We start from the raw sequence: 20,719 nt of genomic DNA on the forward strand, positions 1-20,719 counted from the left end.
ATTTTACTTGTCGGTGTTTGATTTTTTGCACGTCTTTTAAAAAATTACTGTATTATTTTAATTTTTTTTAATTATTCTTATTTATTTGTTGATCTCAATTAATCTTACTCTTCTTTCACCACATTAATTGATTTCTCTTCACATTTATTAGAGTATGGATAAAGGAGAAAAAATAATTCATTCTATTTTTTTTTTCTAAAATAACAATTTTTTTGAATTAATTATTTTTAGTAACTATAACATCTAAAATGAATCAGATTGAGAATATCATAAATCAGATCTGGATTTAGATACTCGAAGAACATGAATGTTCTTTCTCTTTTCAGAAATCGGACCGTCGTGCAAAGAAAATATCAGTTCTTTCTCTTTTACTCCCTCCGTTTCAATTCATATAAACCCATTTGATTGGGCACGACATTTAAGAAAGAGCGAAGACTTTTGAAACTTGTGGTTCAAAATAAGCCTTGAAAATTTGTGTGACTGTAAATCATTCATAAAGTGAATTTGTTTCCAAATTAGGAAAGAGGTCATTCATTTTGGCACGGACTAAAAAGAAAATAGGTTCAAACAAATTGAAACAGATGGAGTATAATTTTTTCGGCCCGTTGACATAAATTAATTTGCTTTCTTCAAAAACACAAATTCAAAAATATTTTGTTTGATTATATATTATGTCAATTATTTTGCTGAAAAAATTTCAGTACTTTTTCAAGCTAAGTGAAATGCATATCCAAACGTAACTTCAACTTTCACATACCTTTTTGAATTTAACTTATAAATACTATTTTCTTTTTAAATATCACTCAATTTATTTTCAAACGCCTACTTATTGTGAGTTTAGGTACTGTATATATAAGTCCCACTTTCTTTATTGAATATGCAGATATTTTATGACATCCCTCTTAAATATGGGTGACAATTTTTGGTAGAATAGTAGTCATTTACTTAAGTAAATTCGGAATCTTGTAATCATTAGAGTTGAGTCACTTTTGGAATCTTGCAAGTTAGAATGTCTAATGAAGTACACAAATTGAAAGACTAAACTTTTAAGTAAACGTTATTTTGTTTCAGCCGTACCCGTCTCTACCTGTGCCCTTGATTCTAAGATGCATAAATCAAAAACATTTACCTCATCTCAACTGTTATTAAGGAAGATTGCTGCGACCTTCCTGATAGAATAGGGAAGTTGTTAGTAGTGTAACTCCTTCAATCCATAAAATGCTTGTTTAAATTATTTTAAAAAAATTAGATTGCAAATTCAATCACGTTTAAGTTGTGGGAGTAGTAATAGATGTTACCATTTCCTTTGATAACACCAATTTGAACCTTTTAGAAGTGTAGAAGTTTAGTGCTATCATTTCAATTGTAAGTTGTGTGATTGGGTTCACTCGTCAAAATCTGAAATAATCACAATACGGTAATAGTCATTACATCAGTACCAAGTAGTTCATGTTAAACATTGCCCGCGGTTAAAGCATTTTTTATTTTAATGACTATTCTATCAGGAAGGTCGCAGCAATCTTCCTTAATAACAGTTGAGATGAGGTAAATGTTTTTGATTTATGCATCTTAGAATCAAGGGCATTTGTATTGGATTTTCGACTAATCCAGATTCACGTCATATAAAGTTCATTGAACGGGAAAAAACTCCTTAGCAAACTTATTTTCATTCCAGGATTCAACTTTGATACCTCTGATTAAGGTAGGAGGGATCTTATCTAATATCCTACCACACCATTTATAATGGAGCCCCAATTTCTACTAATAATAGCTTTATAGGTTAATTTTTCTTTTAAAAATTGTTGAGCATCTCAAAGTAAAAAAGAAAAATATTGTATACAAAAGAAAGATAACTTTTAATTTTTTGATTGATGAAAATTATTTGAGGAAAAAAAAAAAAAAAAGGAGGATCACTCCCCCAAAGCCCTTACCATGAATGTAAAATTTCGGATTATTTACATTCTACGATTAACATCATTAGGGAGGTACTTATAGTATTCTTCTATTTTTTTCATAATTCTCATTGGAAGACTTGTAATGCACTTTTAAACTCTCAATTGCTGGCATCTCCAATAGTCCAAATTTCATTTTTACCTTTTCTTCAACAGACAATTACTATCCGTATGGTAATTGTAAAACTAATACATGTTTGTTGATGAAAAACAATATGCGAAAAGGATCAATTTTACCCTGTGTTATATTTTATGCACAATGACACTCTTGCTTTTAAAAATTGGTTCAGATATACCATTTTTCCATTAGGGTTGTTCAAGGTGGACGCTCAATTCCATGCGTCACTGATATTTTAGTGAAGTGAATGTCACATGGCATGAACCTCAACACTCCCCAACTCATTTTACCCTTCCTCTCTGCTTGTTCTTCCATCGCTAACACTTCATTTCCCTCCACCACCATTATCGCTATTAACACAACCATGACTATAACTATTTTATTTATCTAACCTAACTTTTCTCTCTACACGTCTTCATTTAAATTCACTCTACATTATTTACGCATAAGATTTAAATTTTATCCAGAACTTTTCTTTTCCTTACCTTATTATCATTCATTATTCACGAGTGGGATAAAAGGTGTATCTAGCTTTATAGGTAGGGTTTAATTGAACCCATAACTTTCGATGCGCAACATAAATTTATGTGTAAAAAATTATTAAAATTGTAATAAATAGTAATATGAACCCATAACTTTAAAAATATAATGGGTTCAATGCTAATAATCTTAAAATTGAACCTATAGAATTTAAATCTTGAATTCACAATGACTCTGAGTGAGATATTTATATCCAAGAATTAAAAAGATAGACAAGGATAAAACACGTTGCGTCCCCATTTCCATCATTAAAGTGAAATTGACTATACCATAGTATATGGGCATATACATATACTGGATGCATTAAAAATACTGAGTAAATTAAAGAAACCGAGTTTAGAAGTATCCTGTCGGCAGCACCGCAGCACTCTTCCCCTTAACCCAATTACCCCACCCAAACCGTGTTGGCCCAAAGAACCCAATTACTGAATTAATGTTCGTTTTTGGCTCCTATGAATGAACCTAAACTACGATAAACAATCATACAAGTAAGAAACGGATTTAGAATTTAAATTTGGGGAAACAACTCATATATATATATACGATCCAAGTAGCCAGTTTGCAGTCAATGTAGCCCATTGTATCATTGGTGTATAGATAATGTATATATACGGTCCACGCATCTAGTTTGCAACCGATATAGCCCATTGTATCATCGGTGTATAGACAACTTATATGTTCTGTATAGCTATAAAAAACATTGAATATACTCTATATTTGGAATTTATGGATATAGAAAAATAGAGTCTTTGAAGAAGAAAAAACCCTAGAAGTTTTTTTCTAATTTTGATGGAGAGCTCGTGGGAAAGGAGACAAAGAGATTTTAGAAGAAAAGGGTTTAGAGAGAGAGAGGGAGCAAATGGGGGAAAGGGAAAAAAAGGTAAAGGAGAGGGGAGATGAGAGAGCGTCGCAGATGATGTGAGAGATAGATCCAACTAGGGTTGTACAATGAAAACCGACAAATCGCACCAAACCGAAAAACTGAACCAAATCGGAAAAAAAAAACCCGAGTAGTGGTTTGTTTGGTTTGGTTTGGTGTTGGATAAAAAAAACCCGATCATAATAGGTTTGGTTTGGTTTTAACTAAAAAAAGTCAAACCGAGACCAAACCGATCCGATTATATTTATATAATTTATAAATATTTTTATACATATATATTTATAAATACGTGTATAACTTTATCACTTTTAAGCATTGATTAGTCAGCTTCGTTCGTGATGCAATCCGTTTAAGAATTGGTACCACATCCAATTGTATAATTAATTCTTTTTTGGCAATTAAAAGAGACTTTTTCATTACAAATAGCTACTGTTGACCAATGTCAAAACATTAATATGGCAGAATAGCCTAGCAGTGATCAAAACTAGCCTTTATCACATCAAAACAACTCAAACAATAAATAAAACTAGTAGACTAAGGGTAGAAAATCAGCTCATCCAATTTTTTTGTGAGTGTTGTCCGCTGGGAACCTCTAACAAACACCTCTTGTATGATCCTCCTTGTAAGTATTTGTGGTGTATAATTAATTCTTAATGCTAAGTTTGAGTTATAATCTTTTTGTTCATTTAGCGATAGGCTTTTTAAGTAAATGTTTAAAAGCTAACTAAAACTCATTTTACGGAACAATATTGAAGTTGTTTGTTACTACATTCTGTTTGATTGTTATAGTTATACATCACATGCATGTTCTATACTTATTTGATTCAATTGTTATGAATTTTTTATTTAATGAGTCAATGAATTCACCACACATTTTTCATTTTACATATTTAGAAATAGAAGGGTAAGATGCTTATTTTTGGTCAAGCAAATGCTATTATAAGATGCTTTGTATTGAACCAAAAAAAAAACCCGAAAAAATAAGAAGTTGATAGTCAAGCCAAAATTGGCAAACTAGATGCCTCAGTGGACGCTCAGCTTAGTTTTTCCTTTAAACTTTATGGATATAATTAAGTTTTTTAGGACATCGGCCTAATTAAGTGCTTATAATTGGATTCAAAATTTAATATATATGTATACATATTTTGTGAATTTCTTAAAACATATATAAGGTCTAAACCAAATTATTGAATTTAGTCGAAACCATATCTTACATGTCGAAGCTAGAGCTTTGCCGACAATTTTGGCATAAGCCAGTAGCTTTGCCTCAAACCCTGTAATTGTGTAAATCTACTTAATATGTATAAATAATTTATCAAGAATCTAGTAAGCTGCGAGTTTCTATAATCTAGAACCCTTAAATTTAAAATCCGAACATCGCCACTAATATCTTACATTGTGAATCCCCCCTAATACAAGCGTGTGAACAACTGGAATTTAAAGAAGAATGGGAAACATAGAGCATGCTAGAATTTAAAAGAAACTCAGTTGACCGGATCCTTCTTTTTTCGTATTCTTCCTTATTGTCATGCACTTGCTTTTAATGTTCGTTAGTTCATGAAGATGATGTGCATTGGTCATAGACTTCAACACTTGTTTCTTTAAATGTCTTTTTTGAGGAAATTTATGTGTGAAACATTTTTTTAAAGTTCTGGACACAAGATTGTGGTGATCATAGGCTGCACTATTTATCACTTTTAATTCGATCCCCTTATCCCCAAAATAGAAATCATCGAAACAGTGAACTCAGAGTAAGAGACTAGATTCCGTTATGGTTGTGATATGGTACTTGCACCCACCATGCAATACTGTTTTCTATGTCCATTTTTTGGAAGTTAAATTGGTAGGCCATGCTTATAATAGGCTTATCCACTTGAAATGATAGCTAGCCTTCCATGTACAATCCCCGAATCCAATTACACGTCCAGAATCTAAAGTCAATGAGGTCTAGTAAATATATATGTTGGCCTGAAAGGAATTTAAAAAGAGAAATGTGGTCAGTGATATTTCATATAATTTGATTTGTTTGTAATTGACGTAAATGGGAAATGATCTTTGAGTTGGCTGTAGAAGTATTTTCATTTCCCATTTACAGCCCAACTCAAAGATCATGATTTCGAATCTCATTCACACAGAAAACTCAACAGTTTATGCAAATATAGATCCAGGAACTTTTCCTTCTTCCCCTACCAGGTCGACATCAATTTAGTTAGATGTCACAAAAACTATACAGTTCTATTTCGCAACTAGCAGCATATGTATTATGAGTGTTGTCACTTTATACAGATGTTGTACTTTATTCAAAGTATCATTAATATTTCCTTGGCAATTGGGTAATTCTATTTGATGTGCCAAGTATATATATCCATGTTGTCCAAATTAAGGGGCTAGCAGTCTCAATTCGTGTTCTAACGCCTTGTTTGACTAGATCAAAAAGAAAAATGATTGGAGTATATAGATGTGCTTTAAATAAGAGTTGAATGAGTATTATCAAAATATCAACGATAATTAAAATTTTGGACTAATTGTCAATGGGCAGTTATTACTTTTCAAAGTTTACCTTTCATTGATTTGATCATATTTTTCTCGAAAAAGAAATCATCGGAACAGTGAACTGAGAGGTGTAGATTTTATAGTTGTGAATCTTGTGAGTTGTGATATGGTACTTGCGGCGACCATGCACTACTGTTTTCCATGCCCATTTTTGAAAGTTAAGGTGTAGATTGTTTAGCCATGCGATTTCAAATCATGATTTAATTTTTGACCCTAAATCTGTGTTTGTTTATTATATTTAAAAAACTATAACTTCAATATTAAATTCTAATTTCAAATCCTAAATTCACCTTAAAGGTAGAATTTCAACTTCAAATTTTCAAAAATTTTAAACTTGGCTCATAATTTTAAATTTTGCCAAAAAAGATCCATATTTATTACAGAAGTAATTACCGAACTCCTACTTTGCCAACCCACTTTTCCCCTTCAATAAAACACACCCAAAAATCAATTGGTGCTACTATAAGAAATCCTTTGTTAATCGTTATTTTAAAAAAGTTTGTTCGTTTGGTAAGATTGTACAAGATATGGGGGAAGTTTTTAATTTTTACAAATTGTGAGTTTCCATGATTAGTCAAATATTTATTTGAAAACTAAAAAGTTAAACACATTTTCAACTACACAACCACCTCAACCATATTAATAATTTCAAGTTCAGTCCAAACGCCTACTAAATGGATAGGCCATTTGCATAATGGCTATCCAGTTGAAATGATAGTAGCCTTCCATGTACAACCTGTCGGCTCCAACTATAAATCCAAAATTTTGAAGTCCAATGAATTTAATATATATATTCATATACAGTGGCGTACGCAGGATTTTTCATAAGCAGTGTCACCATATAAAAGAGTGAACAATTGAATAAATCATTATAATGATATCATATGTATGAAAAGACAACTCAAATCATATTAATAAAACATAGGTAAAGAAACAATAAAACATAGGTAAATTTAAATATCAATATAATGAACACTAAATAATTTCATTGTAAAAATTAGAAAGAAAGTAAATTATTGTCATAAAAAATTGCAAGCACTTAATAAAATATTATGGTGAAGAAAGTGCTAACCTGATGTGGCAATCGGCATAAAAAATGAGAAGAACTTATATTTTAATTTGAGGTGGGCAGCCATCAATTATATTCTAATTGATAAAAGAATTTTTAAGGTGATGATTTATGAGTTCTTTTTAGGGTTTTAGCTTTTAAGTTACTTGACCAATTTGGTATAGAATTAGAGTAGGAAACGGCTAAGTTATTTTACTGGTTTTAGGACTATATTTTTACTAGTTTTAGTTTAAATTATATAAGCAAAAAAAAAATGAGGCCAGGCTGGTTTGAACCCGCGACCTTGCTTTCAAAATGGAGCTCCTTACCAACAGACCAACGCACGCCTTTGTGCTCAAGCAGTGTCACATTACTATTTTTACCTTTTACTTTCGTTCAATTTTTTTTTATTTGTATATTTAGTAAAAAAAATCAACGAAGCAGTGTCACGTGACGCCCTCGGACCGACATAAATCCGCCCCTGTATATATATACACACACTAGTTTCTATGTTCGTGCTTTGATTCGTCTATGTTCGTGCTTTGCACGAATCATATAAGCGTTAAATATTATGAAATGTGTACTTCAAATAACATATTTTCAACTGCATATATATTAATAATTGTCAGATATTCCAATTTTATCCAATCTTCTTATAAAATAATATAATTTTGAAGGGCATAAAAATTGATCATTTCATAGATAATTATTGGAGGAAGATTGTTCAACATCAAATTTCCTTCAAGTCCTTCATCTACTACAGCTATTCGTCCTAGTTCTGAAAACTAAAATTAAAACAATGGAGTATTTGGCTAAGGAAAATAAATTTGGATTGAAAAATTATTTCGGAGGGCCAAACAAACAACTACCATTTACAGAGCACCCGCGGTCCTAAGAATCATATTCGATATATTTTTAACATAACTAAGTACCTGAATAGAAATAATAAAATCAAATAAAAATATAATAATATGAAGAAATAAACTTAAACAAAAAATATTATTTTTCTTGTAACGTTTAACGTCGTAGTTCTCTTCAGTTACAAACTTTGTTTACATAAAGTTATTCTTGAACGTTTGTTTGTTTAACTATGAAATTTTAATTGATTGAATTGATTTGAATAGGTTAATCAGCTTCACAAATTAATTCTGTAAATAACAATATACCTTTGCTACAAATTCTTTTATTGTGAGCTGAAATAAGCATCCTTTGTAATGCAGAGGTTTCCTAGTAATTAATACTCCCACCTTCCTTCTGGCTTCTTCACCTTTAAAATAGAGCATGGTCATCTGAAACCAATACGACACCATAATAATAGCTTGTTTGGCCAAGCTTATTTTTTTCCAAAAGTACTTATTTTTTTCAATAAGTGCTTATTTTAAAAAAAGTATGTTGTTTGGACAAGTTTTTGGGAGAAAATAAGTATTTTTGGAGAGTAGCAGAAACAATTTTTCAGAAGCTAAAAAACATAGCCCAAAAGCAATTTTGAAAAAACATACTTAGAAGCACTTTTAAAAAGCTTGGTCAAACACTATTTGCTGCTCAAAAGTATTTTTTACATTAATTGGCCAAACACAAACTGTTTTTCATCAAAAGTACTTTTCAAAATAAGTTGATTTTAGAAGCTCGGCCAAACATGTTATAAGTTGACTGCATAAAACTAAGCTATGACACTCACACGCTGGAGGTCGTCTCAAGGCACGTGAGAAAAAAGATTTATTCCACAAGCTTAGAATTAATGACGGAGACACGATTTTTACTAAAGAGTTCAAAATATGAAGAAGCAAATATGCGAAAATTACAATTTAAAAAGTGGAACGAAGCGGCGAAGGGCAGCTAGAACCTGAAAAAATATTCATAAGAATCTCTTAATACCAAGCATAATCGAAGTTAACCCATATTATGGAGAATTATTAGCACAAGTGAGAATTACCCGAATCAAATTAGACGTGGATGAAAGCAAACCAACTCTTCGAACAACTTTTAAGATTATGACGGAAGTCTTGATCCTCTTAAGAAGTTAAGATTACTACTATCTCAAGTTGCTTCATATTTAAAATTTTATCTCAAATACAAATAAACATGTGCACGCAGGTGTCTTTTGTTTTTGTGTTAGACTCTGAGTTGGACTATCAATTGAAATTTGAAGTCTATTACATTATGAATCCAAAAGGTCCGATTTTTAGTTATTTCAACATCTTAAACATTATACAAAATCTTAAATATAGAATTGGTTCATTAAAGAGATAATTTAGCTTTCGAAGGACATAAAAGTCGTTCAATATTTGAAGACTATTTTGATCAATCAAAATATTCAAAAGAATCTCTTATATTATGGAGAATTATTAGCACAAGTGAGAATTACCCGGATCAAATTAGACGTGGATGAAAGCAAACCAACTCTTCGGACAACTTTTAAGATTATGATGGAAGTATTGATCCTCTTAAGAAGTTAAGATTACCACTTCATATTTCACTACAAGAGAACAGGCTATTAGCTAGGAATTCTAGATAGGAAATCCAGATCCGTAGCTAATATTCAACATTAGCTAGGGATTTAGCTAGAAAAGTGTCATTCCCTTGCAAAAAAAATCAACTGAAAATTTAGTCAGAATATAGCTAGGAATTAGCTAGGGCCGATTCCTAGCTAAACTTTAGCTAGAACATTTTCCTAGAAAAATCTGTGGCTAATTTTTAGCGGGACTTCCAATTTGGCGCCAATTTTCTTTTTCCAAATGATTATGGCTTAGCTAGGATACAATCCGTGGCTAATCCCTAGCAATATGTTAGCTAGGGAAGTGTCCTAGCTAATTGTCTAGCTAAATTTTAGCGGGAATTCTATTTTGGCGCTAAAAAAAAATTCTCCAAAGATTGTGATTTAGCTAGGAACACAACCCCTAGCTATTCGCTAGCTAAAAAGTAGCTAAATTTATGGCTAAATTTTAGAGGATTTCTAGGATAATGCTAATTTTTGGTTAATTCTTTTTAGCTGGGATGAACTCCTTAACTAATCTCTAACAAAATATTATTATTATTATTTGAAATTATTATAAATAAATTAAAAAATTTATAGACGACGATAATATAAGAGTTTTATAGCCATTTTTAGATTTCTTACTATAATTAGCATTCCTCTCTATATTTACTCCATTCTTTCCAATGCATGTGCATAAGGCAAGGAGTTTTAGAAAGTAATAAGGATTTAAGAATTCTTTTTTATCTAAAACAAACCATAGACATTCTGAGTGACTATAAATCGTTTCATCAAGTGTAAAATAAGAAGTTTAAAGTTAGTTGATTTTTACATACTAGTATAAGATACTGTCATATTTTTTGGGAAAAAATAATAAAAGAAAATTGTGTCGCATAAATTGGATAAATTAATTCTTTAAATATCTATTTCCTTTTAATTTTGAATCTCTTAGTTTGTTCCGTGTGGTAATTAGTGTTTATTCTTTTCATTGTCGGTAGTTTGTACAATTAACAGTAAAATAGGAAAAGGAAAAAAAAACTAAATATAAAATCGGAACAAACACCCTGATCCCCCTAACCTGTTGAACCCTTTTATCTCTAAATCCCCAATTATGCTCCTTTCGTCCACCACTAGAACCTCTTCAACCTCACACTAGTAAAAATGTAGAAATTGCATCTGCTTTAATACAACGGTTTAACTCCGTAAGCAAGGGTTCGTTAGCCTAGACGTGTTATCGGGGGGTGACGCTACACTGTGCAGGATGGAAGTAATATTGTGAGGACTATGTTTGGCAATGTCATGAGACAATCGTGGGAATATTATGAAAGACACACATGACAAAAGTGATAAATTCCAACCCCCCCCCCCCCCCAACCCCAAACCAAATTTTATAAAAAATGGGAAGTTTTTTCTTCCCTCTCCACAACCCCCACCCCCACCCCAATCCCGAAGTTTTTATTTCATAATATTCAATTATAAATATATGAAAAAATTAATTTAATTTGGAAAAAGAAATTATAAACATTGAACTTGAAATAATATTGCACTCGTGTAATAATATGGTTTAACCCATAATCAACTCGTCTATCACCCAACCCGTATTTTACCCACATGAAATATGGGTGGATTGAAACTCAACCCATTTTTGTTCAAACTATTTTCAACCTGCCCAAATCCAACGAAACCCACCCATTTTCCACCCCTAGCTAGAACCAAAACAAGTAAGATGAATAGGTTATCGACAAGAGACTAGAAATTATAAATATATAATTTCCAAATTTAATTGTGGGTTCCTTTGACCCTCTTCCTTCTCTCTAATGTGAGGAGTTCTCCGTGAACTTAATTAGGATGGGGACAAGTAAGGAACTAGAGATCACTTAGACAAAGGACCAAATTCGATATTCTCTTTTGGATGGAATCAAAGAAAATTAAAATTAATTACAGGCCGAAATTATCGTTCTAATTATACATAGCTATCAACCGTTTTAAAAATGTGGATTATTGCGACTACGATTTTGATAAACTTTCATATTAAAACCGTCTTAATTTTCACAATTTTTTTGTAGGGTGAGATCGAAGGATTCTGATGGTGGACTGAAGGAGCAATTAGTCAATTTGGAGATAACAGGGTTCAATGCATTAAGGAGATCAAGGTCTTTGTACCAAATTTCATATTTTATTTCCTTCCCCCCTTCCCTAATTTTCTATGAATTTAAACAAATGGCTTACAATAAAATAGAATTACCACTAAATTTCAATACGATACAAATAAGAAGATTCAAAATATAAAATAACAATTAAATAGATCTGAAAAACTTATAGTGTACTGTTGTCCTATTTTACTTGTCTTTTTAATTTCTCCGCAAAAAAAAAAAATAATGTCATTCTATATTTAGAAAAAAATTAATTTTAAACTTTTTATTTTGTCCTTAATGAGATGATTTATGTCTTACAAATATCTCTAAGTTGTTTTAGACCACAAGTTCTAAGTTCGAGGGTCAAACACGAAAATTGTTTATCCCGATTTATTTGTATGCCCTTTAAATATCTTAAATTGTTTAATTAGTGTGACTTATAGTCATTTTTGTGTAGTTTTTAAATATGTAAATTATTTTTCAAATAACTTAAACATTATATGTCTGAATTCACAGTCAAAATAAAGAAGATTGACTCTCGAAATCTGAACTATATCACATAAATCGGGACAGAGAAAGCTATAAGCTCAAACCACACCACACGCCTTCCCCCCAACCCCACCCATGCCCCCAAACCACCCCGTCTCCCCCCCCCCCCCCCCCAACCAAATTTTTTGTTTCATGTATTTTACTTTTATTTTATTTTATTTTATTTTATAAGAAATGGGAAGTTTCTTTTTTCCCACCACCTTCTGCTCTGCTCCAATTTTTCTATTTTATATATTTATTTTACTTTTGTAAGAATTTTATAAATAAATGAGAAACTTTTTTCTTACCTCCCACCGCTTGCCCACCCCTACTCGGCCCTTCCCTCCACACCACATTTTCTATTTCATACATTTTATCTTATTTTTATAAACAAATTTTAAAAATGGGAGATTTTATCTTACACGACACCCCATCATACCCCTGCCCCTCCCCCCTCCCCTCGCCCTCACATTTTCTATTTCATATATTTTACTTTTACTTTTATAAAAAGTGAGAAATTTGTTCTTACCCCACCACCACCCCCCCCCCCCCCCCCCAGAATTGTCTGTTATGTGTGTGTGTATATATATATATATATATATATATTCTGGTAAAAAAAAATTCCCTGCCCCCAACCACAACACCCCACCTTCCCACCCCCCACACACCCCGCCTATCCCCTCACTCCCAAACCACCAAATTTTTTCTTACCTCGTTATTTCTCCATTTTATGGTTATGAGACTTCATTTTTATGACTTATTTAATATTGTCATTCTACTTTTCCGCTTATTAAATGAAAATGGATTAAAAATGAAATATGGTTCGCCTATCAGGTTAGATGTATGTGCCACCGTGAGTTGTTAGATTTTTGGGTCGTAACAATTACTTGCTCTAATTCGATGCTTCTTAATATAGGTTCCTTCTTTGCTTTGTTATCAAGTTAGTTTATAAATTTTTACTCATTTTTTTCAAAGCTGTATTATTTATTTTATATGAAACAATTCCGATCAATTTTTAGTCAATTACTCATTTTGATTAGCTTTTAAAGATGAAACAAGTTTGTATACATTTCATTAATTTTATATTTTCTTGTAATTTCCATAATTTCTATGTAACTTTACCTATTTAAATAGTTAATTTTATTATAGTAATTTATAATGTATTAGTAAAAAAATTAAAGACCCACAGAGATAGCTGTTAAAGGGGCAAATATAAAATCAGCCTTTATTCTTAATAGATAAGTCTTTAAAGTCAACATGTTTTCTCTCAAAGTTAGCCTTAAAATCCTAGAAAATAAAAAACAGAGTAACTGAACTACTATTCTCATGCCCCTCAAACGCACGATGCATACTTCACGTCTCTTCATGCTCACAAAACTCGAGCTCTTTATTCCAGGCTACAGAAGCTGGAAATCACAACTGATTACTGCCGTCGTCTACCTTCTGGTATGAATTTTTTCTAAACCTTATGCATTTGTAGAAAGAGGTATTGTTGATAAAGTAGTCTTTAATCTGTTTTGTTAGATAAGAGATAGCAATCTCTGTTTTCCTTATAAGAAAATACTCTGCTTTTGTTAGATATTGAGGAAAACCCCTAAATTGAATTTTGTTGTCTTATTTGGGGGTTTAGGTTCATATAATCTAATTTGGGGTATCTTTGTATGTTGCTTAGTTTCAGCTTTTTATCGTGTTTTCTCAGGAACTAGACATGCATTAGAGATATTAAATTTTCCCTATTAATTATGTGTAAGAAAGGTACTAAGTCATAAAAAATGTGTACATGATTGACAATTGCTATAGCAAGCATATGCACATTATTAATATCATTGAAATAGAGAAATTTTGTAGTGGATGTCTCTAGCAATTTTTATTTCTCGGAGGATTTGGCGGTGCTACTTCTCGTCCTCCATTATTGGAAAAATAGGAATGATAAATGAGGTTCATATATATTTTGTTGATTTATGTTATCCTGACATGTATATGAGGTTCATATATATTTTTTTCCTTCGGAGGTTTGCTTACATTTAGAGCGACAAACAACTTTTCAATTTAACTTTGCTTAGAAAATGTTAAGAGCTATTGGAAATTACATTCTGAAGATCACCACACTATTAAGAACTTGAATTTGTTGATTGTTTCATGGAAAAGCTCTATAAAAATCAGTTTTATGACAGACAACACGACTGGACTAATAATTAAGCAGTCCAATCGAGGTAGTAATCAAAATGTATGCCTCTGTTTGTGTAATCCGATTCTGAGTTTATGTTTCCCATAAGAATTTTTTATTATGTTTTACATTTCCTTTTAAAAAAATAGTAATTTTCATTGTTTGTTAGATAGAAAGCATGAGTTCCTATAGAGCTGATCGTTCGTGGATGTATAATAGACTAGTGCCAAGTCGAAAAGGAGTCACTACTGAGTTCAAAGAAGGTGTGCGTCAATTTGTAGAGTTTGCATTAATGCAACCCGACTTTGTTTCTGATGGAAGTATAAGGTGCCCATGTTCAAAATGTGGAAATAGTAGTGGATTTCTTAAACCTCATGATATTAGAGCACATTTATACAATAATGGTTTCATACGTAATTATTATCAATGGGAATCACATGGGGAGCCTTTTGTACCAATTTCTAGGCTTCAACATAATACCAATACAGGCGATGGAATAGGTGCTGATAAATCACCAATAAATCCATATTGAGCTATGGTCATGGATGCAATTGGTCCTAGTTTCAACTTTGATAGTGATGGATTTGATTTGGATGGTGAAGAAGAAGAACCTCCTAATCGAAATGCTCAAGAATTTTTTGATATGCTAAAAGCTTCAGAAGAGCCACTGTTTGATGGATGTGTGACTCATTCTCAGCTATCAGCGGTGTGCAAGTTGCTGAACATTAAGTCTGAGTGTAACATGAGCGACAATTGCTATAATCAAATTTTGCTATTTTTGAAGGAGCTCTTACCCGAAGATGCTAAGTTACCCAATGATTACTATAGGACTAAACAAATGGTTGCAAAACTTGGGCTAGGATATGAAAAGATATATGTATGTCCAACAGGTTGTATCCTATATTACAAGGATAACAAAGACAAAAGAGATTGTCCAAAGTGTGGTCAACCACGCTATAAGCCTAAGAAAAGAGGCAATGGAAGGCAAAAAGATGTTCCATATAAAGTATTGCGTTACTTTCCAATAACTCCGAGATTACAGAGGCTATATATGTACAAAGACAGCTGAACATATGATATGGCACTGGAAATATCGTCGTGAACCTGGGGTAATGAGTCATCCAAGTGATGGAGAGGCATGGAAAAAATTTGATCAGTGCCATCCTAGCTTTGCAATTGAGCCTCGAAATATTAGGCTTGGACTTGTAGCTGATGGGTTTTGTCCTTTTGGGCAGATGGCCCATCCTTATTCTTGTTGGCCAGTAGTCATCACACCGTACAATCTTCCGCCCGGAATGTGCATGAGTAGCCCTTACATGTTCTTAAGTCTTCTCATTCCTGGTCCCAAAAGTCCGGGGAAGAATATAGACTTATACTTACAACCTCTTATTGATGAATTGAAGAAATTATGGGTTGACGGGGTTGAGACTTATGACTCTCATAACAAACAGAATTTTCAAATGCGAGCTGCACTTATGTGGACTATTAATGACTTCCCAGCTTATGGAATGTTGTCTGGCTGAAGCACACACGGTCTTTTGGCATGCCCTTGTTGTAAGGGGAAGAGTAAGGCGTTTCATTTAAAATATGGGAGAAAGGGTTCATTCTTTGATTGTCATCGTCAATTTCTGCCTATGGGTCATCCATTTCGGCGGGACAGAAAATCATTTTTAAAAGGAAGGGTTGAGCACGGTGCTCCTTCTCCTAGGTTGTCTAGTGAAGAAGTTTGGAACAATGTGCGTGGCTTACCAAAAATATTTGATGACCACGCCTCCAATAAGTTGCCAGGGTTTGGGGATCAACATAACTGGACAAAACAAAGCATTTTCTGGGAATTACCATATTGGCACACAAATATTATTCGGCATAATCTTGATGTGATGCATATCGAGAAAAATGTATTTGATAATATATTCAACACAGTAATAGATGTAAAGGATAAAACGAAAGACAATTTAAAAGCTAGAAAGGATGTGCAGACTTATTGCAATCGTCCAGAGCTTGAATTGATGGAGCATGAAGGAAAATTTTTGAAGCCAAAGGCAGCCTATTCATTGACAAAAGAACAAAAAAAGTTGATATGTGAATGGGTCAAAAGTTTAAGGTTTCCTGATGGTTATGCTTCCAATTTGTATAGATGTGTAGACATGGATGATTGTAAGTTATCAAGGATGAAGAGCCATGATTGTCATGTGTTTCTAGAAAGGTTGCTACCAATTGCATTTCGAGAATTTTTGCCAGAGCCAATTTGGAATGCCTTAACAGAGATTAGCTTATTTTTTAGAGGTTTATGCGCACCTGTGTTAGAAGTAGAAGATCTACGTAAGCATGAAGAAAGCATAAAAGTTACAATTTGCAAGCTGGAGAAAATATTTCCTCCTGGTTTCTTTGATCCCATGGAACATTTTCCAATTCACTTACCATATGAAGCAATAGCTGGTGGCCCAGTGCAATTTCGGTGGATGTACCCTTTTGAGCGGTAAGAATCTAAATTGAATCTTTGATTAGATAATTAATTAAATAATTAATGTACAACACACTAAACTATATATCAATATAGGGAGCTTCACGTTCATAAGAAGAAAGTGAAAAACAGATCTCATGTCGAGGGATCAATAGCTGAAGCTTATATCATTCAAGAAATTTCAACATTCAGTTCCCATTATTTCCAGCCTAATGTGCAAACTAGGCTGAACAAAGTGACTCGAAATGATGATGGAGGTGAAGTTGATGCACCTGATGGTTGTCTATCCATCTTTGTGCATCCAGGACGTCCGAGTGGGGAGATGAACAAACGCTATTTGTCCGATAAGGAGTGGGATGCAGCACGAATGTATGTTTTGTTAAATTGTGAGGAGGTTCAGCCATTCGTCCAGTAAGTTCATAATTTTTACCTGTAAAATGTATATGTACTGCAGAATAGCTAATTTAACAAAAAAATTATTACTTTTGTAGTATCTTTGAAGCTGAATTGAAAAGGCATTAAGAGAACATTAGCCTCGAGGAAATTGATAAAGAGACGAATAGTAGATTTGCCAACTGGTTTGAAGCTTATGTGAGTAAAATATAATTGTATGAAGAGGTTCCTACTCTTTACTTGTCTCGACTTATAATTTATATGTAACTGAACATACCATTGGCCTATTTGGTGTATTAATAGGTTCTTAATCCAGCTAACAACATAATTGATGAGCGGTTGAAAGACTTGGCTTCTGGTCCTTATAAGTGGGTGCAAACCTGGCCTCAGTATTTTACGAATGGCTATAGGTTCGACATTCTTACTTATGGCTCTAACAAATCAACTATGAATAGTGGTGTGTGCATAAAAGGGACAAGTTGGAGTGACTATGAAAGTGACTACTATGGATTGCTCGTTGACGTGATACAACTAGAGTATCCTAATCCGACAAAGAAGAGAACTACTCTAGTGTTGTTCAAATGTGATTGGTTTGATCCAACAATGGGCCGAGGGTGGAAGGTTCATAATCAGTATGGTCTAATTGATATCAACCATAAGAAAAGGTTCCCAAGCTATGCCTATGAACCTTTTGTGTTGGCTGAACAAGCGCAACAAGTCTATTTTTCAGAATATCCCACTAAAAAGAAAGATATTGTTGACTGGTGGGCAGTGTGTAAAATAAAAGCTAGAAACCGAATTGATTCCCCAAATGTCCTGTACCAAGAAGAAGAGACTTTACCCGCATTATTCCCAATTATCACTGATGATCTTGATAGCTTGCGTCATGAAAATGGTGAAGTGGAAGTACATGACGTTGAAAAAGTGACTGTTGAAAATGAAAGCGCGCACAATATTGATGCCATTGAAGATGATGAAGAGATAGAAGAATCTGATTTTGAATCGTCTGGTTTTGAGCAATATTTTAGTGAAACTGATGACAGTGAATAATAACAAGATCTTGAGTAGTGACTTTTACTGCAATTTCTTTCCTGGCATGTTTTCTTTTATTGCCATTGCTGGTCTTTTTGCCGCTAGATGTCATTTATGGAAGCTTAAGTATTATTTTTCTGAAGTTAATGCATCAATTTGTTAAATTGGTCATTTAGCACTCTTTTAAATGAAGTTTGTTTTTCCAGTGACGTCATCTGCTAAGAGTGACTTTCTTGATATTGCCTTGCAGTCAACAACTATAGTTTCTATTATGCTTTTTAGCACAATACTTAGCTGCTAAAAATATTAATATGCATACAGATAAGTGTGGGTGTATAATGTAGTCTTCATATTAGCAAATGTTGGCAGAATGCTAAAGTAGAGTTTTAACTATTTTTGGGTCATGATATAGATGAATGGATACTACTATCATTGCAAGAGTTAGAATATTATTGATTCACCATTTGAATGGGTGAATCATGTTAGCTTGTTTGCTTCTGTATTTCAGCCAACATTGAGTGCAAAACTGCAAATGAGCTTCATCATTTTCTATACATTAATCATTTATATTGTTACTTTTTCTGGTTGCGGAGAGTAGATGTTCCAGATTTTGCAGTCTTCTATCTTTATCCCATCTACTGTTCTTGTTAGATTTTGATCAGGAAATATGACAAGGGGAATAGGCATTAAACGTAGTAGGGAAGGTCGTGGGCACATGTCTAATAAAGGAGGAGGAGGCAACCAGCAGCTACCAAACACTTCTCAGGAGGATGTTAGTGAACCATCAACTCCTATGTCTCAACAGATTGGTTCAAACAATGGTATTGTCTCGTCAAATGAAAGTAATTATCAGCAAATTGTACATACATCTCAAGATGGTAGTGCTCGGAAAACAACTCCTGCTCCTCAAAGTATTGGCAGTCACCAAGAAATTCCTACTTCGATAGATGTTGGTCATCAACAAGCTCCTTCTTCTCAGAATGTTGGTGCTGAGAAAGCAACTCCCGGACAAACACGATCTTTTGGAAGTAGTAACCCACAAGAAAGACGAGCTACTCTTGGTGGCATAAAATCCTTGAAAGTAAACGGAGATACGTAAGTAAATCAAATTATACAAGTTGTGGCTAAACAGTTTTCATTTAATAATTTTCACATAAAATGTTGTACTAATTATTTTTTAGATTATGCCCACATGAGGCCGTTCGGGATGTGTCGTTAGCTTTTAAGAAAAGCTTCACGGGACCATGGCATTGTTGGAGCAAAGTTCCGGAGTATGTACGAGACAAATGGTTCAATGACTTTGAGGTACTTAAACAATAACCTACGGATTTAACTAAATGTCAAATTTTTTTGCTTTTAATTTTAAGAGTGGTCTTTTTTTGTATGCACAATAAAAGTTCTTAAATTCTCCCTACCACTCTCATGATTCATCTATGATCCCTTCTTTTATTTTTAGAGGTAGTTATACTCTTGCCTATGCTCTCCTTGCTTTTGTTATCAATGTCACAGGTCTAATTATATATCTAACCAACTATTCTTTTTAACTATAAATGTACATCTTAACTTCACAAAACAATAATAATTTCATTGTTTACTTTCTAACTGCAGAAAAGTTATTCTTTTCCCGATGAGGATAAAGTTTTCGTTCGAAAAACTTTTGATCGGGTGGGTAGTGAAAGGTTGAGTGACAGTTTGGGAAAAGCAAAGAGAGAATTTTCAAGAACAAATAAATTACCAAAGTGGATTGCTAAAGTTCATTGGGACGGTTTGATGCGATATTGGAACTCTGACGATTTTAAGAAAATTTCAGCAATCAACAAGAAGAATAGAATGTCATCTAATAATGAAGAAGGTCCTTCCTTACATACTGGCGGATCAGTTGCATTTGCTGAGTACAGAAGACGACATGTAGTTTTTTTTTGTCTTTTTTTTGTATTAATCATTATTTAGTCTTATGATATTCTATGATTTATCTTGAAAATTAACAATATCTTTAATGGTTGTAGAAGGAACTAACTGGGGAAGATCTTCGAAGTGATGAATTGTATCTGAAGACTCACAAAACAAAAAATGAAAAGAAGTGGATCTGTGGGAAGTCGGAAAGGATATGGGTACATTTTGTTTATCTTATTTCTTCAATGATATTTATTCTGGAAGTAGTTTTTTTTTTAAATTAAAATTCATGTGAATTGTTTTCTGATTGAAGGAAAAGAAATTGCTCTATTACAGGAATTGTTTTTACCTTTTCTTTAATTCTTGGAGGTAACACCAGTAAAGTGATTTCACATTTGAGAGATTCATGTATGTTTTTATTGTAAGCTGAGGTGTTAGGTGCACTTTTTCACTGAATTCTGAAAAGATAAGTTGCTGGTGTAATTTTGTATTTTATTTTTAGTTGTTGCCTTCTTCAAGTGAGCTTTATCTTGTGTCTTCAAA

At 32.9% G+C, this 20,719-nt stretch overlaps 1 protein-coding gene across 1 annotated transcript; it reads left to right on the plus strand.

Moving 5' to 3' along the window:
- The first annotated feature begins 16,028 nt into the window (after nt 1-16,028).
- On the plus strand, nt 16,029-18,301 carry LOC132619408 (uncharacterized). The gene is made up of 3 exons (XM_060334323.1): nt 16,029-16,873; nt 16,955-17,252; nt 17,555-18,301. Exons 1-3 carry the CDS (start codon nt 16,029-16,031, stop codon nt 18,299-18,301), a joined length of 1,890 nt encoding a protein of 629 aa, XP_060190306.1.
- The last annotated feature ends 2,418 nt before the right edge of the window (nt 18,302-20,719 follow it).

This window comes from Lycium barbarum, chromosome 11 (genome assembly GCF_019175385.1).
Source record: "Lycium barbarum isolate Lr01 chromosome 11, ASM1917538v2, whole genome shotgun sequence".
Classification (NCBI taxonomy): Eukaryota; Viridiplantae; Streptophyta; class Magnoliopsida; order Solanales; family Solanaceae; genus Lycium; species Lycium barbarum.